General features: G+C 39.7%; 1 protein-coding gene across 5 annotated transcripts in view; it reads left to right on the top strand.

The window, feature by feature from the left end:
- The window catches only part of PTPN2 (protein tyrosine phosphatase non-receptor type 2), an 82,247-nt gene that overhangs the window by 24,362 nt on the left and 31,694 nt on the right, over positions 1 to 26,191 (top strand). For all 5 annotated transcript variants that reach the window (XM_045815083.2, XM_045815080.2, XM_045815081.2 and 2 more), the window contains exons 2-3: positions 453 to 543; positions 20,665 to 20,765. In XM_045815083.2, the coding sequence (XP_045671039.1) occupies positions 453 to 543; positions 20,665 to 20,765 (192 nt within the window). The remainder of the gene's footprint in view (positions 1 to 452; positions 544 to 20,664; positions 20,766 to 26,191) is intronic.

The raw sequence follows: 26,191 nt of genomic DNA, 5'->3' as shown, positions 1-26,191 counted from the left end.
AGATGGAAACTCCAAAATAGAGGTAGATATTATCGAGAGTTTAGTAAGAAATCTGAGTATGATGTGGTTAGCCTGAGATACCCCCATTGCATTAGTTCTGTGTTACATAAAGTGTTTAATGTTGCTTGTAGGTGTTGAATATTGCATGGCAATATGTAAATACATCCAGAGTGCATGTGCCTGAAAGACCTTGTTCAGTTCTGGGGTCTGCCACTTACTGGCTTTATGATCTTTGGCAGATTGTTGAACCTCTCAAACCTGTCATCCCTCACGTATAAAACAGGATGATAGTTTTTCCTATTGGTGTTTCAAGAATTGAATGAGAGAACGTAGACAATGAGCTTTGTGTTACACTTGGCTTGATAAATGTTACTTTATACTGGCTGGTAAAGTATCTGTTTTGCTATATACAATTTAAGAGGAATATTAAAATGTATTTTTGTTATTTTAAGGAAATTCGCAATGAGTCCCATGACTATCCTCATAGAGTGGCCAAGTTTCCAGAAAACAGAAATCGAAACAGATACAGAGATGTAAGCCCATGTAAGTACTTGTGGGTTTGTGTGCACGTGCGTGTGTGTTGGTTTGTTCCAGGAGGCAGAATACAATGAAAAAGGTTTGGGATCAGGGTTGATAAGTACAGTGGTTTTCTTCATATTAATATAATACACATTCTTTAAAGAAAAACTTCAAGGCACAGAATAGTAGAAGGAAGGAAAATTGCTCATATTTATTGCATCCTTCAAACACAGCCATTGTTATTTTGGTGTATTTCCTACTGACTTTTTTTCCTTAAGCATAATTTTCTTTCTTTAACATTAATTGTAATCATACATGTTTTTTATGTGTGTTCGTATATGTATATGTTAATATTATTCCATAACCTTTTAAAAATTCTTAAAATATTTATCAGTGTAGTTTGCTTTTTTCCCCAAATTATAAAAGTAGTATGTACTCACAGTAAGAAACTTTTAATACAGAAGTATGTAAAGGAAGAAACCCCATTATTTAAAAACAAATTAAAAACTTTTGGATTTATATCATTTTTGTATTTTTTCTGAATAAACATATATACACATTCTTTTATTTATTTTTATTTTTTAAATATTTATTTGAGAGAGAGCGTGAGTGCGCATGTGAGCAGGGGGAGTGTAGGGAGAGGGAATCTCAAGCAGGCTCCATATTGAGCTCCAAGCCTGACGTGGGGCTTGATCTCTTGATCCTAAGAGCATGACCTGTGCCGAAACCAAGACTCAACTAAGAGTCGGATGCTTAACCGACTGAGCCACCCAGACGCCCCTATACACATTCTTTTAAATTTAAAATTAGAATCCTTCACATATTAATTGTAGTTCTTTTCCGTACCTCACAATATCTTGTAAGCATTTTCCTCTAATAAGTCTTTCAGTGGCTTTGGTAGTGGCTTTGGATATGCCATTCTTTTCTGTAACAGTTCCCTTGTGGTTGAACATTTGGATTCTGATGTCTATGCACAATTCTGTGAACAGGTGTCATACCACGGTTTTAAAAATGTGTTTATCCTGAGGTGATTTTTTGTTCTGATTGATACCATTTGTTCAAATACTAAATTAGGCTGCCTTGCTATTCTGCATGTTAGCCCATGTTTGATTTTAGTGGGCATAGGTATTTTCTTTAGGGCTGACTGTTAGTAGGGATATTAAAAAAAATATTGAATCTGTCCCATTTCGGTTCCTGCTTGTTTGTGGTTCTTTCCTCTAGTCAACGAGGGTATGGTGCTCGTGTGCTGAGGCCTCCTGTGTCGGCTGAATAATCTCCCTCAAGGCCACAGATTGTATACCCTTATATATGTTGTATTCCTTGCTAGGAGGGTATGGATATGCCACTGAAAATCTGATTACCGGGGGAAAGATCCATACTTTCTTTTCTTAAAGGAACAGAACATTCTTCTTTCTGTTGACCAAGTACACTTCATGAAAAGTGTATTGGCTGGTTTTGGACAAATCAAATGAGAAGTAATCTCTTAAAATATTTCATGTTTATTATAAATTACTTATTAAGCATGTTTTCCTTACCAGTCAGTAGTGTTTGTAAGGGTCAGTCGCCAGCAGAGAGGGGTTTTCTGTTCTTCTTCACTTGCAGCACGCTTGAAGATAGGACAAACTTCCTCTGAAGTCTAGCTCACCATGGCAACAGTTCTGGTGTCGGTGTGTGTGTGCAGGGGATGGGGTGTGGGCATTGGTTCTGATACTTAGGTGCCCCTTCACCCTCTCCACATTTCTGTTGAGTATCATTGAGCTAGAACGCTAATCTCTAGTGTTGGCCATGAGTTTTGAAGACATTGTGTCCCAGTTGTACACTTGCTTTGTTGCCTCTAATTTAAAAAAAAACACAAAACACCAAGCTTCATATTTTGATAATCGTAGATCTGTATGCAGTTGTGAGAAATAGCACTCAGAGATCCCGCGTACCCTTCCCCTGGTTTTCCCCAGTGGTAGCATCTTTGCATAATTGCAACCAGGAAATTGACATGGATGAGATCCATCCACATCTCCACAGTCTTACCTGCGCTCATTTGTGGCTGTGTTCAGTTCTGCTCAGCTCGGTTACATGGTAGAATGTGGGGTCTCCACCACAGTCTGGGCACAGACCAGTGGAACAGCTCCGCCTCAAGATCCCTCCCTTCTGTGGCCCCAGCCAACCGCTCCCTTCCTCCTGTGCCATGCCCTGAGTTGTCTTTGATTTTTACATAAATCTGTTGTAATTGCAATCTTTGGATGTGATAAATTATGTTTGAATCCCCTCATTAGTTTGATCAAATTGACCTAAATGAGGAATTGTTAAAAATTGGAACTGAGACTTAAAAGTAAGACATTTGCGGGGTGCCTGGGTGGCACAGCGGTTAAGCGTCTGCCTTCGGCTCAGGGCGTGATCCCGGCGTTATGGGATCGAGCCCCACATCAGGCTCCTCCACTGGGAGCCTGCTTCTTCCTCTCCCACTCCCCCTGCTTGTGTTCCCTCTCTCGCTGGCTGTCTATCTCTGTCGAATAAATAAATAAAATCTTAAAAAAAAAAAAAGTAAGACATTTGCAACCTAAATTCTTCTCAAGTGTACAAGTCAGTGAAACTCTTGTGATTTGTCTCTTAAATGTTAGACTCATGTACCCCACTGCCTGTTGGACATATCAGGTTGAAGGCTGCAAGGAGAGCTCCGTTTACAGTGTCCTTACTAACCCCACCTCCATCCTCACTAGCTTGGGCTCTTTTTTTCTGTATGTCTTCTGAGGAAGAGGGCCGTTGGCCTGGCGTAGGTAGCTAGTATGCCTCAGAGGAGATGCGGCCCAGTGCCCCCTGCTGTCTTTCTGGACGCTGTATCTGTGGTGTGCCCTGGAGCTGCGCTCTTCTGGGAGCCTGTCACTCAGCGAACCCTCTCCCTCTATCTTCTCCTCGTTGAAGTCTGGCGCTCCCCTGAGTAAAGTACCTTTCTGTCTCTCTCAGGTAGAGGCTGCTTGTTCTTGCTTCCCCCGTAACCAGAGTTTCCTAACTAAGCCCTGAGTCTCCAGCTTGCAAATTAAAACGATCCGCTCTGAGGCTTGTGCCACCCAGACACATCACATTACCGCTCTTGCGTCTGTCCTCACCTGACTTCACAGCCCCTGGCTGCAGCCTCCTCTCACAGGTTTGAATGCTCACAACCCATTCACTATCTTCCTCTTTGCCCTCTTCTCTCAGTACCTCTTTCTTTGTGCCTGGATGGGATTGTGTCTCTGAGAAGGAACCACGTGATGCCATAATAGCCTTACAGTTCTGGACCTCGTCAGCTCTCAGCCCGAAATCTTAAATGTGCTACCCTGAGGGCTCCTTGGCTACTTTCTGTCTTCCCAGCCCTTTGACTGCATCAGGATCTTTAGTTTATTGACTTTTTCATTTATTACAGTGCATTACTTCCTCCCCCACCCTACTTATTACTTAATGACTTTCTTGCTGTTCTAATATGTGACAAAGATAATCTCTGTGGCTCTTTAATTCTATCTACCCTGAGAAACCTAGCGTCAGATAGTCGTTCAGCTTCTGTAACTTTGGGCTCATGTGTGTGCCTTGGGTGGGCTCGGTTACTGGCTGGGCCTGGGTGCCCTGATATCCTCCTCTGTGCCCTTGTCACTCCCACTGGTCCTCTGCTCTGGCTTGTCCCAAAGGAAACTGGCTCTCAACCCACCCCCACGCCCACCACTTGCAGAATGTGATCTGCCTTCAGTTCTGCAGAGAAACATTTTAAAAATCCGGAAATACTCTTCAACTTCATGTTCTGCCACCCGGAAACTTCTTTCTCTCTGCACTCATGTTTTCCTGAAGTCCCAGGAAAAAAAGCCTTCCCCCTCCTGTCCTAGGTTTGTATCCTGATGCCTCATTCCTCCTCAAGGGCCTCATTCTCTGTCATCACCATTCTGACTCCTGTCTTCAGCCTCTTTCTAATAGCTCCTTTCCCTTACTATGCAAATGCGCTTCAGCCTCTTCTCATCGCAACCACCTTATCCCACTTCAGCTCCACTTACTTTGTGACCCGTGCGGACGTGAGCACGTGCACGTGTTTGCACGGAGTCTTAAAAAAAAGACACCATATTATTTGTCTCTCCATCCTCATCACCTCTGCATTTTTCAGTCCATGGTTCTGCCCCAAACTCCCCACTGAAACTTTTATTCTGAAGTACTGTTTTCAAGCTTTCTAGTTTCCAAATGCAATGAGGGACTTTCCATTGGTTTCTTTTCTTATCCCTCTGACTTTTGACATTGTTGACTCTGCCTTCCTTCCCTAAAGCCATTTTTTTCCTATTTTGCTATTATTTCTCTGGTTAGTCAGGCATTTTCAGAGCTTCTCTTCCTCAGTCGACTATCTTCTTAAGGGTTCTGTCTCCCCCTCCTCACTCTTCACACTTCTGTGAATGGTCTCATCTTCTGTGGGTTTGGTGTGTTTGGTTACCATGTGCTTGTCATCCTAAATCTCATCTGTAGATTAGGTCTCTCTTAGCTATAGACCCATTTATGCAAGGCACTTGTCTCTTTGTGGATGTCCTGTAGCTGCCTCAGACTCGGTAAGTCTAGATACTGATCTAGCATTCCTCCCCACACAGTCCGTCAGTCCCAACCCTGAGACCTGCTGTTTCTGCTTTATTCCCCATATTCATAAATGGTACTGCAATTGACGCATTTGCTGCGGCTAGAAACTCAGGCTCCTCTCTCATGCAGCTCCCATATCTGCTTGATAACTAAGTAATTATAATTCCATTTCCACAATGTGTTTTATTTTTAAATTAAAGTTGTTTGAGAAAGAGCATGCATGTGCACTGGTGGGAGGGGGAGCAGAGGGAGAGAGAGAGAGAGAAGCCCAAGCAGGCTTCACGTGCAGGGCTCGATCTCACAACCCTGAGATCATGACCTGAGCCAAAATCAAGAGTCAAATTCTCAACCAACTGAGCCACCCAGGTGCCCCCACAATGCGTTTTAAATCTCTTCTTCACTGTTTGTACTGGCTTGGTTCAGGCCTTCACTCTTGCTCTTCTGGATTATTACAGTGGCCTCTTGTCTCCTTGTCTCTATTCTGTTCCCATTTAGTCCATTCTCCATGCGGTATCCAGGGTAATCTTTGTAAAATGGGCATATTTTCCACTCTCCCCTCCAGTAACATTCCACAAGTTTTATGAGAAATTAGTTTTGTAGCATTATCATACAAGACCTTTTGGAGACTGACCTTTCACATACCTCCTGATTTTTTCTGGCCATTTTCTCACAAATTATTATTATTATTACTATTAAATATTTTATTTATTTATTTATCGGAGAGAGAGAGAGCAAGCACAAACAGAGGAAGCGTCAGGCAGAGGGAGAAGCAGGCTCCCCACTTGAGCAAAGAGCCTGATATCGGACTCGATCCCAGGATCCTGGAATCATGACCTGAGCTGAAGGCAGATGCTTAACTGACTGAGCCACCCAGGTGCCCTGCTTACAAATTATTGATTTTGGTAAACGTGAATCACTTAGAGTTCTCCCAGTGTGACCAGTTTCTAAGATATTTATTTATTTATTTATTTATTTATTTATTTATTTATTTATTTATTTTTCATTTTATTTTTAAGTAATCTCTACACCCAGTATGGGGCTTAATTGAACTCACAACCTGGAAAGCAAGCATCAGATCCTCCACTAACTGAGGCAGCAAGACACCCCCCAGTGTGACCAGTTACTAGTAACTCAGTGTCTTTGACTATATCATTCCCTTTTTGAAACATCTTCCTCTTTCTGACCCACATTAGTCAAAATCCTCTTCTTCCAAATATCTTCACCACGACTTCCCCTTGGGTATTGTTCTCACACACTGGAGGAGGTCATGGAGGTGACCACTCTCATTAAATATTGATGGACCCAGGAATGTGTGTTTTTTAAAAAGCTCCCTGGATTATGCGGATATACCTTTACTTATGGATAGTCATTATAAAATTTAAAAATGTATTTCCATACATAATACTTCACAGTTGTTGGTTGGTTCAGAAAACATGTATTGAAAACCAGCTGCACAGCTGACTCACACTATGCTATGCACTGAGAATACCACGAATATATGTACCCTGCCCTCTGATAATTCACATTATAATGAGGGAGCGACAAACCTCTCGTGCTGTTTTATGTATCATGAGATAGGACCGTGTGTATTGGTGGAGCTGTGCCTAAGGAGTTAGGGATAGCTTTTAAGAGAATACGTGGTAACCAGCTAGGTAAAGGGGAACTGAACATAAATTACTTTTTTATGAGTCCCAGATTTTTTCTAGATTTTGCATCAGTAGGTCTGGGAATCTGTGTTTTTAAACAATCTCCTTACATGATTCTTACATATCCAGTCTGGCCCCGGTCCTAAGATTGACATATCGAAACTACATTTGGCGGTATGAATATGAGAAACATAAACAGGGATATTTTGAAATAGAAAGAATTTGAAGAAGTCCACAATCTTCTTACAATTGCTATGACCGAAAGATGCCTCAGTTGTCTCAGTTAACTGTGAGACAGTTGTGAAAGAGACAGGCAAGAACTTGGTTGGTTGAGAAGAGAGTAAAAGAGTTTAATAATCTCTGAGAATTATGCTTATACTACTAGAGACTAGTGCTAAATCGTGAAATTTTCCTTACTTTGTGCTTTACAGGTAGAAATTCTATAAATCCTATGTTTGGTCTATAAGGAAGTGCCAGCAAGTCTTTAATAAACTGTTATTTGTTTTCACTGACTCTGAAACAGTTTTTTTTAATTGTGGTAAAAAAGCACATAACATAAATTTACCTTCTTAACAATTTTTAGGCGTACACTGTAGTATTGTTAACTATATGCATGTTAATGTACGACTGATCTTTTCATCTTGTGTGACTAAAACTCTGTACCCATTGAACGACAACATCCGTTTCCCCTCGCTCCAGCCCCTGGCAACCACCATTCTACTTTCCGTTTATCAGTTTGATTTCTTTAGATACGTCGTATAAGTAGAATCATCCCATATTTGTCTTTTTATGACTGGCTTATTTCACGTAACAATATCCTCGAGGTTCATCCATGTGAAACTGTCAGTTTTTAAAGGAAAGTAACACAGAGACTTTTGATTCTGGTAGTATGGCAGGTTAGATACAAAATAAGATTGGTGCTACAAAATGAGATTTTCAGTAAACATACTTTATAAAAAGTTTGCCGGTGTGGGGCTCCTGGGTGGTTCAGTCGGTTAAGCGTCCGACTCCCGATTTCGGCTCAGATCCTGATCTCAGGATCCTGATCTCAGGGCTGGTGAGATTGAGCCCCATGTTGGGCTGGTTCCCTGCTCAGTGGGGAGTCTGTTTGAGGTTTTCTCTCTGAAATAAATAAATAAACTAAATCTTTAAAAAAAATAAAATAAAAAGTTAGTAGGTGGGGAGAAAGTAAAGAAAACGTCCAGACCTCCTTTGCCTGCCCAAATGGCATAGCTACTCTGAATGCAAATGCCAGTATTAGCTCTGAGATTTGTATAATAAATTAATTTGTGTAAGAATAAAATAGCCTCAAGATATATTAAGCAAAACCAAACAGAATTATAGGAAGAAATAGACAAGTCCATGTTCTTGGCCTTTTAACAAGGCAGAATATTAGTAAAAAAATAGAAGATTTAACCACACAATTAAGCTTAATTTAATAAGAAAAATATATAGAACCTTATGTCCAAAAATTGTAGAATACATTTTCTTCTAGGACTTTGGAATATTTATAAAAAATGGGCCATCGACTTGGCTGTAAAGTAAATCTTAACAATTTAAGAATTGCTGTCTTACAGGCCGTGTTCTTTGACCAGAATGCAATTCAATTATAGATTATTAATAAAAAGATAAAAAGTCACATAAATTTGGAGATTTAAAGATTTCTAAGTAATTAATGGGTCAAGAAGAAATCATAAAAGACATTTTAAAATGCTTAAAAGTGACTATGTAAAATACTACTTACCAAAACTTTCATAAAGCAGCAAAAACAGTGCGAAGAAAATACGTTGACTTGGGGTGCCTGGGTGGATCAGTTGGTTAATGTCTGGCTCTTGATTTCTGCTGAAGTCAAGATCTCAAGGTCCTGGGATTGAGCCCCAGGTCAGGCTCTGCACTCAGTGGGGAGTCTGCTTCAGGATTCTCTCTCCCTCTACCTCTCCCCCCGACTCACTTGCTCGCACACTTTCTTTGTAAAATAAATAAGTAAATCTTAAAAAAAAAAAGGAAAAAAATATGTTGTCTTAACTGTTTTAAAACAGAATAAGAATTAATGTGCTAAGAATAGGCCCCAGTTCTTTCTGTGAGCTTGTTATAGAACTTTGACAACCAAACCTGAAAAGTTTAATAAGAATAAAAGTTACAGGCATATCTCCCTCATGAATATAGATGTAAAGATTAGCAGACTGAATACAGCAGTCTGTAAGTTTATTTTAGGAATATAAGGGTGGCTTAACATAAAATCTTTTTTTTTTTAACATTAAAAAAATCTTAAAAATGTTGGTTCACCACAACAACGAGGTAAAGGAGAAAAAGTCATATGAATATTTCAGTAGATGCAGAAAGATTATTTAAAGTCAGTGCTTGTGGGGCGCCTGGGTGGCGCAGTCATTAAGCATCTGCCTTCGGCTCAGAGCGTGATCCCGGCGTTCTGGGATCGAGCCCCACATCAGGCTCCTCCATTGGGAGCCTGCTTCTTCCTCTCCCACTCCCCCTGCTTGTGTTCCCTCTCTCGCTGGCTGTCTCTGTCAAATATATAAATAAATACTTAAAAAAAAAAGTCGGTCTTGCTCATGATTAAAAACAAAACACATTGCAAACTGGAAAGAGAGGGGAACTTCTGTAACCTAAGCTATCTAAGAGACGCCTACAATAACATAAGTCTGAATGATAACATGTGAGAACCCCTTTTTTTTTTTCTAAACAAAAATGAAAGAACAAGACAAGGATGCCCACTATTACCGCTTCTACTTAACCTCATGCTTTAGGGCCTAGCCTCTACAGAAAAAAAAATAAGAAATAAAAGGCATACAGATTAGTTTAAAAAAAAAAAAAAGAAACAAAGCTGCTATTTTATCTGGTGCTATATAACAAACCACCCCAAAACAGTGGCTTAAAACAACAGCAGTCATTTATCATCTATGCAAATCTGGGGGCTAATTGGACTCAGGAGATTCTTGCTCAGGGTCTTTCATGAGGTTGTAGTTCAGATGGTAGGTGGGGCTAGAGTCACCTTGAGGCCTTCCTTACTTAGTTGTGGGCTGTCAGCAGGAACACCTACATGGAGCAAGACCCTATGACCTGAGCTTCCTTGCAAATAGTAGCTGGGTTTCAGGAGTGAGCATTCTGAGAGAGCTGGCTGGAAACTGCATTGCCTTGTACTGCCTAGACTTAGAAGTCCCATCATTTCCATCACATTCTTTCCATTAGTGGCCATCCAGGTTCTAGGGGAGAGGACTGATGCTCTACCATCAGATGGAAGAATTCTCAAAGAATTGTGGACATGTTTTAAAACCATCACAGTTACAGATGATACTGTTTTCTTTATAATCCAGAAAATATGCAGACAAGTCAAAGAATTGTGAAGAAACATTTTGGTAGTCTCAGAATTATAAGACAACAGATCTCTGAATTATTAAAACAGACCTTTATACATGACAGGAATCTGCTTGTCATCTTTCTTAGTAAGCAGATTTGGATAAAAGTTGTTGTATAATAGTAATCCGAACAAGTACAGATAGAACTTAAATTTTATGGTAACTCTTATGTGAATATTTGCTAACATTCTTCCTTATTCCATCTAAAGTTTAGAAATAAAGACCAAGTGCACTTCACATTCTCAAATCCATTCTGTTGTCAACTTTTTTACCTAAAGGTTTTTTCAGTTTTGTTAGGACTTTGACCTTTGGTTCTATCTTTAATTTTGATTTTTTTGTTGTTGTTGTTTTTAATCTTCAGTTTTAATTAAGTCTAAATCAAAGCTATTTGGGACCTTTTTTTTTAAAGGTTGTGTTTATTTGAGAGAGAGTGGAAGTGAGAGAGATCACAGAGGGCAAGGGAGAAGCAGACTCATGGCTGAGAGGAGAGCCCGATGCAGGGCTCCATCCCAGGACCCTGAAATCGTGACCTGAGCCGAAGGCCGACTCTTAACAGACTGAACAACCCGGGTGCCCCTGTTCTGGACTTTTAATAATTGATTTCTGCAGGTCACTGATGCACTGGAGTGGATCCAAGGAGTAAGAATTCTTAGTGAAGAAGCTAGAATTGATGAGGTGGGGAACGAGAACTGTAACTGAACAACCTGGTACCTGACTTCAGGTACTTGAGCTGCACATGGCAAAAGGAATTCATTGTCCTCTGTTAAGCTTGAACAATAGAACTACAGGTCACGAATGAATGACACAGTTGATGAATTCAGGTCACCAGCTTTTTGAATCATAGAGGGTTGGTTAGATAATTTTGAAATATGTCTGATATGCTTCACTTGTTGCCTCATTCCTCGTCTGTTCCTCACTTCCCCCATTCACCTTTCTCTCCTCTTACACTGTTGATTCCTTAACAGGTGCAGCCTTTTTTTTTTTTTTGAAACTGGACCACCTGTTTCCCAGTAAAGTTTTGTTCATCTTTCAAGACAAAGCTATCATTCCTCTGAGAGGTACCCACTGGAAGTTACTAGTTTGCTTCTATAGCATTTTATTTCTGTATTCTGGCACAATCTTACTGCCTTATAATTTTATTTATTAAGTTTACCCTGTAGAGGAGTGACACTCAATAAGGGTGTTTACCATCCCCTAGAAGACATTTTAGAAATTTATAGGGGTTTTTTTCCTCTGGTGTATTTCTGTTCAACTCTTTATATATATTAAAATAGATATTATCTTATTATAAACTACTTTCCATTTATTTTCTTCTATATTTCAGTTAGGGCATTATTGATATTTAAAAAATTATATATAGTTTCTGTTATCTCTAATAGTAGGCTAGTAAAGGAGCCGTTAAAGACATCATTAAGCTCCCCTCTCTCCTCTGAATAATTCAATCTAAAAGCCCTTGGGGTTGGGGATCAGCATGTGGAAGGCTTGTAAATAAGGGGGAAGGCATGCTTAAAGGTGGGGGGGGCATGTTTGAAGAGTGGAGGAAAGGTAGAATGAACCCTGTGATGTTAGATTAGAATTAGTGTATGAACTCGTGGTTTTCAGTTAATATGGATATACAGATATGTAGAAATGTAGATGTGTGTGTGTGTGCATGCTTGTATTTCCTAGCCCTGACCACTGAGAAGTCTTGGGAACAATGACACCCTCTTAGCGTTGGACATACCTGGCTTTTGATATCCAAATTTCTTTCTCCACTAAGAGGAAAGGGGCTCCTTGAAGAAACGTCTGACCCTAGGGCTGGGGCAGGGAAAGTATAAGAGTAGCCTGGAATGTCTTGTAGCCCCAGAAGGTAAGGATGGTCAAAAAATGATGAGGCTGTGTCAGAAGGACACAGAAACCATCTTGAAGCCCATGGGCCAAATCTGGGGGTGATTTGAGCATTTTAAATAGATAATGATTATAACCTGCTGAATAAAATAGGAATCAATGAGTTTGCACTGATGTAAAGAAATGTGAATTAATAAATGGGGAGAAAGGAAAGATCTACCTTAGTGTAGGATGGCAAGTAATAAATGTTGAAATAGATGGTAAACTTGGTGGGTGAAACTTTGATGAAGAACAAAAGATTTACATAATCTTAAAGTGCCCTTATATAATAATACTTACTAAATACAAGAGGGGAATAGTAAATGTGCAGAGGAGGAGTTTGGCAGACACCAACCTTAAACAAGTAATCATGACCAATAATGGGACACATCACATTGAAATCCTGAACTGCCCTGTCGAATGCAGTGAGTACAGAGCATCACTCTGCTGAACTTGCCAAGTGCGCAACCTGAACTCATTCGTGGGGAATATCAGACAACTCAAATGGATTGACACTCTGTAGTCTTCAAAAGGTTATAAAAACCCTCCCAAGGGAAAACTGAGAAATGGTTCTATGTTGGAGACTAAAGAAATATGACATCTAAACCTAACAGTCTGCTCAATTTTAAGACTTACTGTATAACTATGGTATCAAGATGATGTGGTATTGGCAGAGGAATAGAACCAGAGATTGGTAAACCAGAACAGGAGGCCTAGAAGTAGACTCACACAGGTGTGGTGAACTGATTTTTGATAGAGGTGCAAAGCAATTCAATGGCAGAAGGATGATTTTTTCCAACAGTCATTGCTGGAGCAATTGGACATCCACAGGGGGAAAAAAATGCTCAACCTAAACTTCCTTATACAAAAATTAAAGTGGATCATAGACTTCAATATAAAGTGTAAAACTTTTGGAAGAAACAGAACATTCAGGACCTAAGGCTAGGTGAAGAGTTCTTAATGTGACACGAAAAGCACAGTCCATGAAAGAAAAAAATCAGTAAGTTGGAGTAAACCAGAACTAAAAGCTTTTGCTCTGCTAAAGACCCTTTTAGGGTGTTGAGGATGAAAAGATGAGGACAGACTGGGAGAAATTATAAACCACAAAGAATTCATACCTAGAAATATACAGAACTCTCAAAATTCAACAGTAAAAGACTAAACCATAAAACCAAAAGAAGTCCAATTAGCAAATGGGCAAAAGATTATGAGCACAGATGGCAGATAAGCACATAAGCATATGAAAAGCATCATTAACTGTTAGGGAAATATCATTAACCATTAGGGAAATGAAAATTAAAACCATATTGGTGAGGAATCACTGCATACCCACTTTAACAGCTAAAATAATGAGGCTACAATATTCCAAGAATATAGAAACTGGATCTCATATAAGGCTAGTGAGAACATAAAATGTATGGCCACTTTGGAAAATTGTTTGGCAGTTTCTTAAAAGGCTAAACATACCTTGTATAACCCAGCCATTGCACTTCTGGGCATTTATCCCGGAGAATTGCAACCTTCTGTCCATACAGAAATGCATTCATGAATGTGTATAGCAACTTTATTTGTAATAGTTCCAAATTGGAAACAGCTCAAACGTCCATCAGCTGGTGAGTGGTTTGCAAACTGGTGTATTCATACCATGGCATACTACTCAGCAATAAAAAGAAATGAGCTATTGATAACATGCAAGAAGTTGGGTGGATCTCATCAGAGGACTCATGCTGAGTCAAAAAATCCAATCTGAAAGGTTACATATTGTATGATTCCATTTTTACAGCATTCTTGAAATGATAAAATTGTAGAGATGGAGAGAAGATTAATGGGTTAGGGACAGGGCTGGGGGAGAGTGCGACTCTGTAGGGGTTGCACAGAGGATCTTTGTGGTAATGGAACAGGGCTGTATCTTGATTGTGGTGGTGGTTACACAATCTCCACATGTGATAAAATGGCATAGAACTGTGCACACCCACACAAATGGGTGCCTGTAAAACAGGAAATTGGAGTACAGTCTGGGTTATACCAGCATCTTTCCAGGTTTCTGCATTTGATGCCTTCTTGAATTGGGTACTTGTAAGGGTGCTGTGCTAGGCAGTGGGAATACATGGTGAACATGACAGGGTCCCCGGCTACAGAGAGCTTAACTCTAACAGAAGGCTGCAGATGGCTGAAGGTGTTGGCGCTGCTGCTGCTGCCCTGTGCGCTGAGTAGACCAAAATCTTGCCATAATGTAGCCTTCTAACAGAGGGCCCCACTGTGGCCACAGCTCATCACTTGGGCAGCTCTGCTGTAGGGTACTAACACTGGGGATTGGAGGGAGGAGCAGAAGTGTGTAGGGAGGGAACTTAGTGTCCTGGGGAAACGTGGCACATCTTCCAGGACCACTGATTATGCTCGGAACGTGGGGAGGGAAGGAAGGTGTGGTTGCTTACGTTAAAATACAGATGGACAATGAAGTAAAATTTTTAAGTTCCTATAAATTTTTCAGATGAAATAAGACTTTTCAAAGAGTTTTGTGTTAGGTACTTTTAGGATATTAAGTGAGGGTCATTCATTAAAAATAATTGAGAAGGGTTGGTCTAGTCTAGCCATTTCATCTTACAAGAGAACTGAGACTTCGCGACCTCTTGGTATCACCGGGTGTAGTGGCTCACTAACTTGGATGCTAATAATGTTTCTCAAGTAGCACGTTACTCCTTTCTATATAAATCACAGCTGTGTCTGTGCTCACATAGATGGGTAGAGCCAGGTGGGGCGCCTGGGTGGCGCAGTCCTTAAGCGTCTGCCTTCGGCTCAGGGCGTGATCCCGGCGTTCTGGGATCAAGCCCCACATCAGGCTCCTCTTCTGGAAGCCTGCTTCTTCCTCTCCCACTCCCCCTGCTTGTGTTCCCTCTCTCGCTGGCTGTCTCTGGCTCTGTCGAATGAATAAATAAAATCTTAAAAAAAAAAAATAAATATCGATTTTCAATTGGGAGATGTGTGGAAGTGAGATTTAATCACTTAACATTGTCCTATCAAGTTTAGGAAATTAGAATCTTGATGGATTGAAATAGATTGAAGTCACAGATAAGTCAACCTATTGTTTGAAAAAGATTGAGCCTTCTGGATGTTTCTAGAACAGCACCTGCTTGGTTAGCAAGTTGGTGATGGTGTGTCCCTGGGACATGCTTCATTGTAACTGTCTCCATTCCTGCCACTATTTGGTTCTGTACTCATCTCTTGATTAAACTGTTAGTGTATCAGTGTGTTAAGTTGTCTTCCTTTTGTTCCAATCTGTCCTCCATAGTGCTGGTAGTTACTGTCTTGAAATCAGACGTGCTTGTATCAGTCCTTCAAAGAGTTTCATTGAGGTAGCCTGTGCCTGGAGTACAGCACACAAGGCTCTTCAGAGTCTGGCCTTAACATGTTTTGGGACCTCTTCAGGCTTTTTGAATTTGCTGGTCCTTCATGATATACCATTCCCTTTTACTTCTTTTTGTGTGTGTGCTCCTTCATCTTCGTAACGAAGCCTTCTCATCTCACTCGGACTCCTCAGGCATCAGTTGGTCAGCTTTCTTCCCACAACACATAGCCCAATAAAGATGGTACTAGAAATTACTACTTAATAGAATTTTTTCTCTTTTTCTTCTTTTTAAAATTAATTTTTAAAGTAATTTTTAATTAAAAAAAATTTAAGCCCAATGAAGGGCTTGAACTCATGACCCTGAGATCAAGACCTGAGCCAAGATGAAGAGTTGATCACCCAACCAACTGAGCCACCTCTAGAATTTTTTCTTCTAAAATTTTTTCTTTTTTAAAAAGCTTTATAAATAAATTATGTGTTATTTTTATATCATTGTTGCCTGGCTCCTAAAATTTATTTGTTGAATGAAAATTGTATATAAAGTTGTTGAAGGATTTAAATGTAAAGAATGGACCTTCGCGGTGAGGGTTCCTTCAGAGAGGCTGTTTGAGCAGATAAGTCATAGTCTGGATCTTCATTGAAGTGAGGTTTGTGTGACAGAAGTGAAGGTGAGGGTTCCTTCAGAGAGGCTGTTTGAGCAGGTAAGTCATAGTCTGGATCTTCATTGAAGTGAGGTTTGTGTGACAGAAGTGAAGACGGAAGTCATCCTTGATGCAAAGAACAGTGTGAAAGGTGATGCCAGTAAGAATTTAGGGTGTGCGGAAGGAATGGTACAGGAACCAATTTGGACATATCAGAGACAACGTAGTGTGGGAAATACATAGTCTCTTAAGTCCTACGAACCTAGTTTGAATCTCCTCTTGTGCATCTCTAGTGTGTGTATGGTAATGACTTGATTCCCCGAGTGTCAGTACAATGAGCATGATAATGTCAACTTCATAGGGTTGTAAGGATTGAGAGCAGAAATATAGTAAGGTGTGTCATACAGTACCTGACATCCTAGGCACAAAATTCTGTACAGTGGGTGTAGTTGGTTATGTCGTTAATAAAGGAACCAGTCGTCAAATCTAGTTTTATTTTCAGAAGAAACTATTGAAATGTTAATAATCTGTGTTTACTAAGGTGTGTGTTTCTTCATTAATACGGTAGTGCTTTTATGGTGACTTGGATTTTAGTTCTAACTTTGCTTTTGGCTCATTGCTTGATTCAAGAGAGAAATTAATAGTATTTATGCCTCAGGTATTTAGCTTGTAGAGTCAAAGAGGGTCAACAGGGGCGCCTGGGTGGCACAGCGGTTAAGCGTCTGCCTTCGGCTCAGGGCGTGATCCCGGCGTTATGGGATCGAGCCCCACATCAGGCTCCTCCGCTATGAGCCTGCTTCTTCCTCTCCCACTCCCCCTGCTTGTGTTCCCTCTCTCGCTGGCTGTCTCTATCTCTGTCAAATAAATAAATGAAATCTTTAAAAAAAAAAAAAAAGAGGGTCAACATATCTATGAAATGGTTTGCATTCTTGCAGGGAGGTAACCTACAAATATAGACATCAGTATTTGAAAACTTACGGTTTCCCTCTGGTTGAGAATAGGAGAATTAAAGGGGAAAGCCTTTCAGTGCTGTAGTAATGGAGCCAGTCTTCTCCTTGCCCAGTTGATGATAATGATTGTTTATCTCTGCCTTGGAGGATGGTTATGATGAGTGTGAATCCTTTTTCCTGTTTGACCTGGAAGACTTTCGAAAAGGAGATCTTTTTACAATAATGATAAAAGGTGAACCAGTGAAGGGGGGTAGGGGGTATTAAAAAAAAAAAGGCTTATTGTGACATTATTGAAAGAGGAAGCTAATCTGTATTGTCAGCTCAGGCCACAGCTAGAGCGTCATTTCTTGACAGATGAAACCATTTCTCAGAAAACATACTGTTTGAGGGTGGGAGGTGAAGGGAATATTCATCAGAAGTTTGCTCAATTTTTATCCAGTTTACAAGCTGCAATTCTATTGGATATTGCATTTCTTCATTCACTTTGGGACAAGAATTAAGAACAGATGGTGCCCCCATTAAATATATGTATGTATATATTTATGTGTGTATATATTTTTTTAATATATTTTTTAATATATAATATACAAATACACATACACACACACATATTCTTGATAGTTTAGCTCTTGCTGTTACTAGATGTTGAGAAGTAAGATTTCCTGTGATTGCTTTTTGGTTTCTCATGCAGTGTAGTTTGAACTGTCTTCATTTTTCTCCCTTTGCTGGGTTTTTTTAAACATAAGAAAGAGGGAGATAACCATATACTTATTTAGAAAGATGATAAAGTACTGGGGGCTTTGGGGCTTAATATTTAGAGCCCAGGGGTTATAGGACTCTGTCTATTTGATAATCTCATTTCAGAGGTTTCTGGGCAGAATAAACTCTGGGAGAGGAGAAATCATTTAACTTTCTGGTGTTTTTGTTTTTTTGTACTAATTCAGAAGTCAGAAGTTTGGTTTGGAACGAACACTTCACAGATTTGGGGCTGACTGATAGCAACAGGGCAGTGAAAGGGACCTTTGACTCCCAGATTGTGAGGGGACCTGTGTCCACTCTCACAGATATTTTAAACCATACATGAAGTGGTTCTTAATTGGAGAAGAGGCATTGTCTGTTACTTTTGCTAGAGAATATAAATCATAAAGTCATATTTTCTCATAAAAAGGCATTGATAGTTTCACTTTCTGAAATGTACTGTATAGTTACTATCTTTGTAGATAGTTTTAACATGATATATTTTACTTATCACTAGAAACTCTTTTTTTCCTTACGTAATCAATGTTAAATACACTTTAAAGTTTTTATTAATCTTCTTGATAAAGCAGAATTAATATAAATTTCTAATAATGTAGGTGAAATTCAGAGGGTTTTTTTTTTTTTTTAAGATTTTATTTATTTATTTGGGGGGGGGTAGGCAGAGGGAGAAGCGGACTGCCTGCTGAGCAGGACCCTGGGATCCTGACCTGAGCCAAAGGCAGACACTTAACTGAGTCACCCAGGCGCCCCTAGAGTTTTGTTTTTAATTAGTCCTGAGGAGAAAATATGGGTTCAACCAACATTTGTAGCCAGTTCCAAATAGCTAGAGAGTTTTCCCAAGGATTACCTTCCTTTTTTAGTTTTAACCTGCTAGCAAAATTTAAAAAAAAATTGTTTTTTCCCGAGAAAATTCAGTGTTCCTTTGCTTTTGTTGACTCTATAAATAAATGTTAGAGGGAAGCAGGGTCACCATTTGGGGCCAGACTCTGGAGGACCTGGGTGTCCTTTAAGTAGCACCCTGCTCCCCTTCGGTCAGACCCTGGGATTCCAGGAAATATATTTGTGCTTTTACCATTGTGTGATTCGGAGTTTTCAATGTATTGGAGTGACAGCTGGTGTAGATTTTAAAGCTAGAGGGAAAATAACTGAATTCTTCTTCAAGGTCCTGAGGGCAGGGTGTCAAATACTCTTAAAAACAAACTGCTGAAGGTCTTTCTCTGGGCTTATTTCCTCCAGAACTTTGGATGGCAACCTGCAAGGTAACTCAGTTCCCAGTGCCCTGGAGAGAAACCTTCCCAGTTTTTATGGATTCTTGCTTCTGTTGGCCAAATTGCTTTTTTTTCACTTGTGCAATAGATATGATTAACCTTTGGGGTTTGTGTTCTTTCTGTAATTACAACAGGAGGAAATACATTCCTTTGGCATTATATTCTCGTGGAACGCCAATTTTAGGGATGGTGTACCATTCTAAAAGCGGACATTCTCCTGATACGTCAGTGTTATCTAGGAGATATATGGTCTTTGTTTTGCTGATTAGGTAGCTGACCTTTTACCGGCGCACGTAGTTTAACAGTTAAAGGATGATTAAGCTGTTTAAAAAAAAAAAAAAGTTACTGTTTAAAAAAAAAAAAAGTGCTTGCTGACATCATCTTTCCGAGAACACTAGTATAAGTGATTTACTATAACAAGGTCTTAGTTTTTCCTGTTGGCAAATGACATGTAATGTTTACAGAGGTCTTGGGTTCAGTCCAGCAGAAACATCTCAGATAAATTGATGTGTGAAACTGTAGCCATTTAACATTTTCTTTCTTTCGGAGATAATGTACACAGGTTTTTGTTTTTGTTTTTTTGGTTTAAAAGTGGGGAGAAAAAGAATAGTTAGTATAAATTTCCTTCAGGGGAGCAGTTTAAATCTAATGTGGTGTCCAGAATTAAATATCAAACATGTATTCGGTTTATAAATCAGTTACACTCTTCTGACAGTTGCATATTTCGGATACTAAGCCAGTGTTAACTTTGTTATTATGCACATGCCTTCTCTCCTTGAGAAAACTCCTTTTCCATCAAAATGATACAAGGTAACGTTTTGTAGTCTACATATTTAGATCAGCATAAATTCTAAATCTGTGAGATTTTTACTTTTTTCTAACCCTGAAGGATGATTTTTAATGGCTCCATTCAAGTAGTATATCTTTCATATATGCTGTATTTTAACTGTTGTTGGACATTTTGGAAATTTGTGTTATTTCCCCTTTTGTGTGTTACTGTTAATCCCTGTGCCTGTCTCTGTCTATATGCATTGGTTTCATTCACAGAAATGGGAGCCTTGGATTTTAAATGATTTACACCTGTTACTCTATTTTTTTTTTTTTAAGACTTTTTATTTATTTGACAGAGATAAAGACACAGCCAGCGAGAGAGGGAACACAAGCAGGGGGAGTGGGAGAGGAAGAAGCAGGCTCATAGCGGAGGAGCCTGATGTGGGGCTTCATCCCAGAACGCCGGGATCATGCCCTGAGCCGAAGGCAGACGCTTAACCGCTGTGCCACCCAGGCGCCCCCAAGATTTCATTTTTTATTTTTATTTTTATTTATTTTTTTTTTAAAGATTTTATTTATTTATTCGACAGAGAGAGACAGCCAGCGAGAGAGGGAACACAAGCAGGGGGAGTGGGAGAGGAAGAAGCAGGCTCATAGCGGAAGAGCCTGATGTGGGGCTCGATCCCGTAATGCCGGGATCACGCCCTGAGCCGAAGGCAGACGATTAACCGCTGTGCCACCCAGGCGCCCCCCAAGATTTCATTTTTTATACTTCCTTCAAGAAAAAGGGAATAATTTAGAACTTGACTCAACTCTCTTGTGGTGCTAATTTAATTTTGTTTGTTTTGTTTCTTCTATCATTTTATGAATACATAGAACTTTAATATTAAAGTAAAAAAGAAATGAGAGGTTCGAAGTGACAATTCTGGTTTATCATTCTCTGTTTCAGATGATCACAGTCGTGTTAAGCTGCAAAATGCTGACAACGATTATATAAATGCCAGTTTAGTGGATATAGAAGAAGCGCAAAGGAGTTACATCTTAACACAGGCAAGTGATGTGATGCAGGCAAATGCCTTGCACGGCAGCTGTCGTGGTTGGTCTGCTTTGAAACAGCTAAAAGGATGTCTTCTTTTGGAAATGAAATGCCATTTCAGTTTTTTCTGTTGCTATGTAGTAAAATGTGGACGTTTTTGTATGTGAACAGAAATTAAAGTTGAAAAAGGGAAATTTTTAAGGAGTGGCTTAGGCCAGTTCTTCTAAGGCAAATTATCTTCCTTGCTTTATATTGATACAAAATGTTTGTTAATGCTTTGTTAAGTTCTCTTCACATAATCTGTATCATAACGAGAGGCCCTTTGAAAGCCCTTCTCAACCAACCCCCTTCTCTGGCTAGTATTTTCAGAGAATATGAACATGCCTTTGATGATATCTGGCCTTTGTTCAGAGTGAGGGTGGTAAGACCAGGTGCCCAGAATACTGGCTGGGAGGCCACAAAGTGTGAGGATTCTTTTTTTTTTTTTTAAAGATTTTATTTACTTATTCGGCAGAGAGAGAGACAGCCAGCGAGAGAGGGAACACAAGCAGGGGGAGTGGGAGAGGAAGAAGCAGGTTCATAGCGGAAGAGCCTGATGTGGGGCTCGATCCCACAACGCCGGGATCACGCCCTGAGCTGAAGGCAGACGCTCCACCGCTGTGCCACCCAGGCGCCCCAAGTGTGAGGATTCTTTGTGGTATTCTGCCCGATTGCTTCTTGGCACATTGGCCACACCCGTATTCCAGCACTACTATTCTTTCGTTCTTTGATAATAGAAATTATTTTGATTTATCCACACCAGCTACCCTTTATCAAATGACAGAGACTTAATGAACAGTGCTGTTATATCCCCCAGTAAATGATTTTTAAATTCAAAAGATAAGCTGTATGTTAATATTTGAGCTTTTTAAAAATTTGGATCAGAATAACCTGTTATTGAAAGAGACAACATATAGTCTCATAAAAGAGACAAGTCTCATATAGTAAAAAGATATTCTATTAGATTATTTCTAATTGGCAGGAAATGAAAAATAATTACTTCATTTTACTTAAAGTAGCTGTTATATGTTAAAAAAAAAAGAAAAAGAGAAACTGTAAAAAAAAACTGGCAAGGAACATAAATTCACAGTTCAAAGAAAAATATAAAGGTAAACAATACACCTATGAAAAGATACTCAGTTTTTCTAGTCATTAGGGAATATAATTTTAAACCAGTGATCTGTTATCACTTTTCACCAGTGAAAATAGCAGAGACTTAAAAGTTTATAATACTCAGTGGTTAAATATGTACAGACATAAACATATATGTGAGGGTGTTGATTGCAACTTAATTTTAATAGCACAGGACCAGAAATAATAGGACAGAAGTAATCTGTGAGGGACTGGCTAAATAAATTACACATCTACCATTAATATTGGTTATTTCTAAGAATTAGCAATAATCAGACTTTAATTGCTCTTCTCTGCCTTTTTGTAATATTTGGAGTTTTTCGTACTAGCGTTCATGACATTTTTAATAAATTGACTTTTAGAATTTCAGTTTACTTTCTATTTGAAATAACTCTAATGTTCAAAAATAGAAAAGACTGATTACCCTAAATCCCTTACACGCTCCTTTCATCCTCTCTCTGTCCCTTTTTCCCAGTCTCGTTTATTGGTTCTTTTTTCTCATCATAATCCTAAATTTTGTAGGTGCTTCTCAGGATTCTGATTTAGGAGCTTTCCCCCTTTTTCAGTCTACCCTCGAGACTTCAGCTCTCTGGAACCATATGTTAAACCTTTATGTCTTAAGAGGGTATAGACGCTGGAGTCACAGCATCTGTGCCCAAATCCTGGTCTAACTACTTCATTGGATACTCATTTGTCTGACAAAGATTTATTGAGTACCTACTGTATGGTAGGCATTGTTTAAATAAAACAGACAGTGGGGCACCTGAGTAGCTCAAGGAAGTTAAGCATCTGACTCTTGGTTTCAGCTCAGGTCATGATCTCAGGGTTGTAAGATCCAGCTCCCTCTTGGGCTCCATGCTGGGTGTGGAGTCTGCTTGAATTCTCTCTCTTTCCCTCTCCAAGTGCCCCTCCCCCCCTTAAAAATTTTTTGAAAAAATTAAATAGACATTAAGTAAAACCCTGTTATTATGAACTTTACATCATAGTAGGAAATAAAATTAACAGCAGTTTTGTAACCTTATTCTGTACTTTATGTGTTTTGTATAATTTAAGGCTCAGGATAACTCTCTCTGGTAAAAACTGTCATCACCCTGGTTTTATGCAGGAGGAATTATCTAAAGAGACCAGGAACATTAAACAACTTTATCAAGCCCATACAACAAGTGAGTTGAAGCCAGAATTTGAAGCCCCATTGACTCCCTGGGTCATGCTCTTAATCATTCGGTTCTACTACCATAAGATTGCTGTGTGACCTTGGACAAGCTACCTAACTCCCCAAGCCTATATATATAGATATATCTATATATTATATATGTAGATAGATATATCTACATATATAATATATATATATATTATAGATATATACTTATATTATCTGTGAAACCATGCTGAGCGAAGCTCTTATAGTTCCTGGTACTGTGGTAAGCCTTCCATGGATTATTTGTTGTGGCATTTGTTACTGCTTTTTATTAGTAGTAGTAATAGTAGTAATAATAATCCTCTTATAAAGTATTGTAAACCCATCATGATAATGAAGATTTTTACTAATTGTGTTTCAGTGCCCTGTCCCTATTAGACTGCTCTATGTGTCCTGTCAGAGCTCCATGCATTTACAGTTGGAGGACTCAGAAGGCTGTCTTTAGCTTTTTATTCTTTCCTGAATTTTCCCCCTATATTTTCCAGGTCTTCACTGGATATTATTACCCAGATGACTCATTTACATTGCAAATTCTGCATTTTCTACATCTAACTCTTTTTTTTTTTTTAACCCAGCCAGCCCCCTTCCTGTTTTTCTCACCTGGGTTAAACCTATGCTCATCATCCAGAGTCCTAATGCAGTTGCTTTTTAATTGTTTCTTTGCTATCAGTCCCTTCCTTCCTAATCCATCTTTAGCAATGCCTACATTATTTGTGCAACATACATATTATTTTTGTAACATACAAATCTCGTCATATCACTTTACTTCTTAAAGAGTTTTGTGACTGTTTCCTGTATTGTGGTTTCCTACTGCATGCATACCTCTACTTTGCACTCATTGATTTCTTTGTCTCTCAGATGTACCTTATACTTGTACCTGCCTTGCCCTATGCTTCGAATGGACCCTTACCTGCTCCCTGTCCTTCCACGATGTCTCCCTGTATCAGTGACCCTCCTCATTTGTAAGGCTTGCTGTAGCATCCTTCCTACTCTCAAAGATCTGATGGTTTTCCCCTTACTCTTGTGGCACTTGATATGTTTCAGTTAGTAGGACAAGGACTTCTCCTTGCCTCTTAGTAAGCTCTTTGAAGTCTGAGAATATTTTACAGGACAGAGAAAACTAGAGATGCTGAATGTTTATTAAAACCTTAGCTGTTCTAATTGTCCTTTGTTCTTCTTTTTGTCACCTTTTCCCTCTGAATTAAAAAAAAACATATATATCAGTCCTTGCTATCAATCTCCATTTCTTTTTTTTTTTTTTTTAAAGATTTTATTTATTTATTCGACAGAGAAAGACAGCCAGCGAGAGAGGGAACACAAGCAGGGGGAGTGGGAGAGGAAGAAGCAGGCTCCCAGCAAAAGAGCCTGATGTGGGGCTCGATCCCGTAATGCCGGGATCACGCCCTGAGCTGAAGGCAGACGATTAACCGCTGTGCCACCCAGGCGCCCCTCAATCTCCATTTCTAAGAAAAAAATTGTTAGTATTGCTTGTAGGTTGGAAGACCTGAGAGAACCCCCCCCCCCCACCACCCCAACCACCTTAGAACCACTGACAGAATGTGTTTTGTGTTTCTGCATGTATACACACTAAGGAGTGACTTCTCTGGTGAATCAGGAGATCCATTTTTTTAGATGAAAGAAAAGGCATTCATTTTACTGGGGATTTTCATACTTTGTTTTGTCTTAGAAGTAGATCAAGTAATAGATAACATACACTGAGTGAGGAAAACAGTATCTTCAAACATTTGGTTGTCATTACTCAGGATTCTAAGTATATTTCTGGCCTTTTTATAATTTAGAAGCTTAGAGTTTATTAATTTAAATAATATTAATAGAGCATCTGCTACGAACCAGGGAATACAGCTGCCCAAAAGATGCTTTCACCCTCAAACCACATGAATCATCCTGTTTGACATGGGAAGCTGAAGTTCCGGAGACCTGGCCTGCAGCCCCCGAAGCTTCCCCTCCCTCTGTCCTGGGAGGAGAATGCTGCTGACTTGTGTTAGCTGCAGTACAGCCTCATTCATTTTCACCTTTAAAATTAGTTATAATTTGATCATGGCCTTTTCATGTCTTACTTGCCCTAAGCCTTGTGCTACAGCTAAGCAACACGTGAAGATAATTGGATTTGATTTTTTTTTCCCCTGTGGCAGTATTGTAATATGAACCATTGCCCCTTATAAGTCTTCTATTGAGGTCGCACTTGTTGTGGTTTTTGCAAATTAACAGCTTTGTAGTGGTTCAGGCACTTTGAAATTTCCGCTTTTTCTGGAAATCTTTTTCTGGTTCACTTGGGGTGGTCGGTTGGCCAGTGATGGCACAGATTTCCTCTTTTGTAGGACTGCCGTGATCCATGGCAGGCAGGGCCTCTCTTCCTGCTGCGGAAGCCGAAAGGGACAGAAATTTCCTTTGCGGCTGGAACACGACCAGTCAGACATTTCTGCCCATGATTTTGACTCTGGTTTGTTTATAGGTTATGTGTGTTTGCTATAGCCCCCTTCGTGTGGCAGTGCCAGCAAAGTGAGGTGATAGTAGTGCCAGCGTCAGGAGCGCTGTCCCAGCTGACTCCTTTGAGCAGAATCTTGCCTTGACATTGGTTCCCACTGAAGCCTGGCTTTCCAGCCCTCAACTCTGAGTCATCTGATAGCCTGAAAAATTCCTTTTCTGCCTAAGTCAATAAAAGTCAGTTTTGATCATTTATAAGCAACTAGTACAGACCTATTTTTTAACTCAAGTGGATTTAAAGTCATGATTTACTTATTATATATACATTGTTCTTTTTTTTTTTAAGATTTTATTTATTTATGTGACAGAGAGACAGCCAGTGAGAGAGGGAACACAGCAGGGGAGTGGGAGAGGAAGAAGCAGGCTCCCAGCCGAGGAGCCCGATGTGGGGCTCGATCCCATAACGCCGGGATCACGCCCTGAGCCGAAGGCAGACGCTTAACCGCTGTGCCACCCAGGCGCCCCGTATATACATTGTTCTTAAACCAGAAGCATACTTGAAGGAATTTTCCTTGAACCTTGTTCCATCTCCTTTCTCTTACCTACTTTTTCTTCTCTGTTCTCACA

This window comes from Ursus americanus, chromosome 30, assembly GCF_024610735.1.
Source record: "Ursus americanus isolate L20-20 chromosome 30, mUrsAme1.1.p, whole genome shotgun sequence".
Taxonomy (NCBI): domain Eukaryota; kingdom Metazoa; phylum Chordata; class Mammalia; order Carnivora; family Ursidae; genus Ursus; species Ursus americanus.
This window is presented reverse-complemented; position numbering and strand designations above follow the sequence as displayed.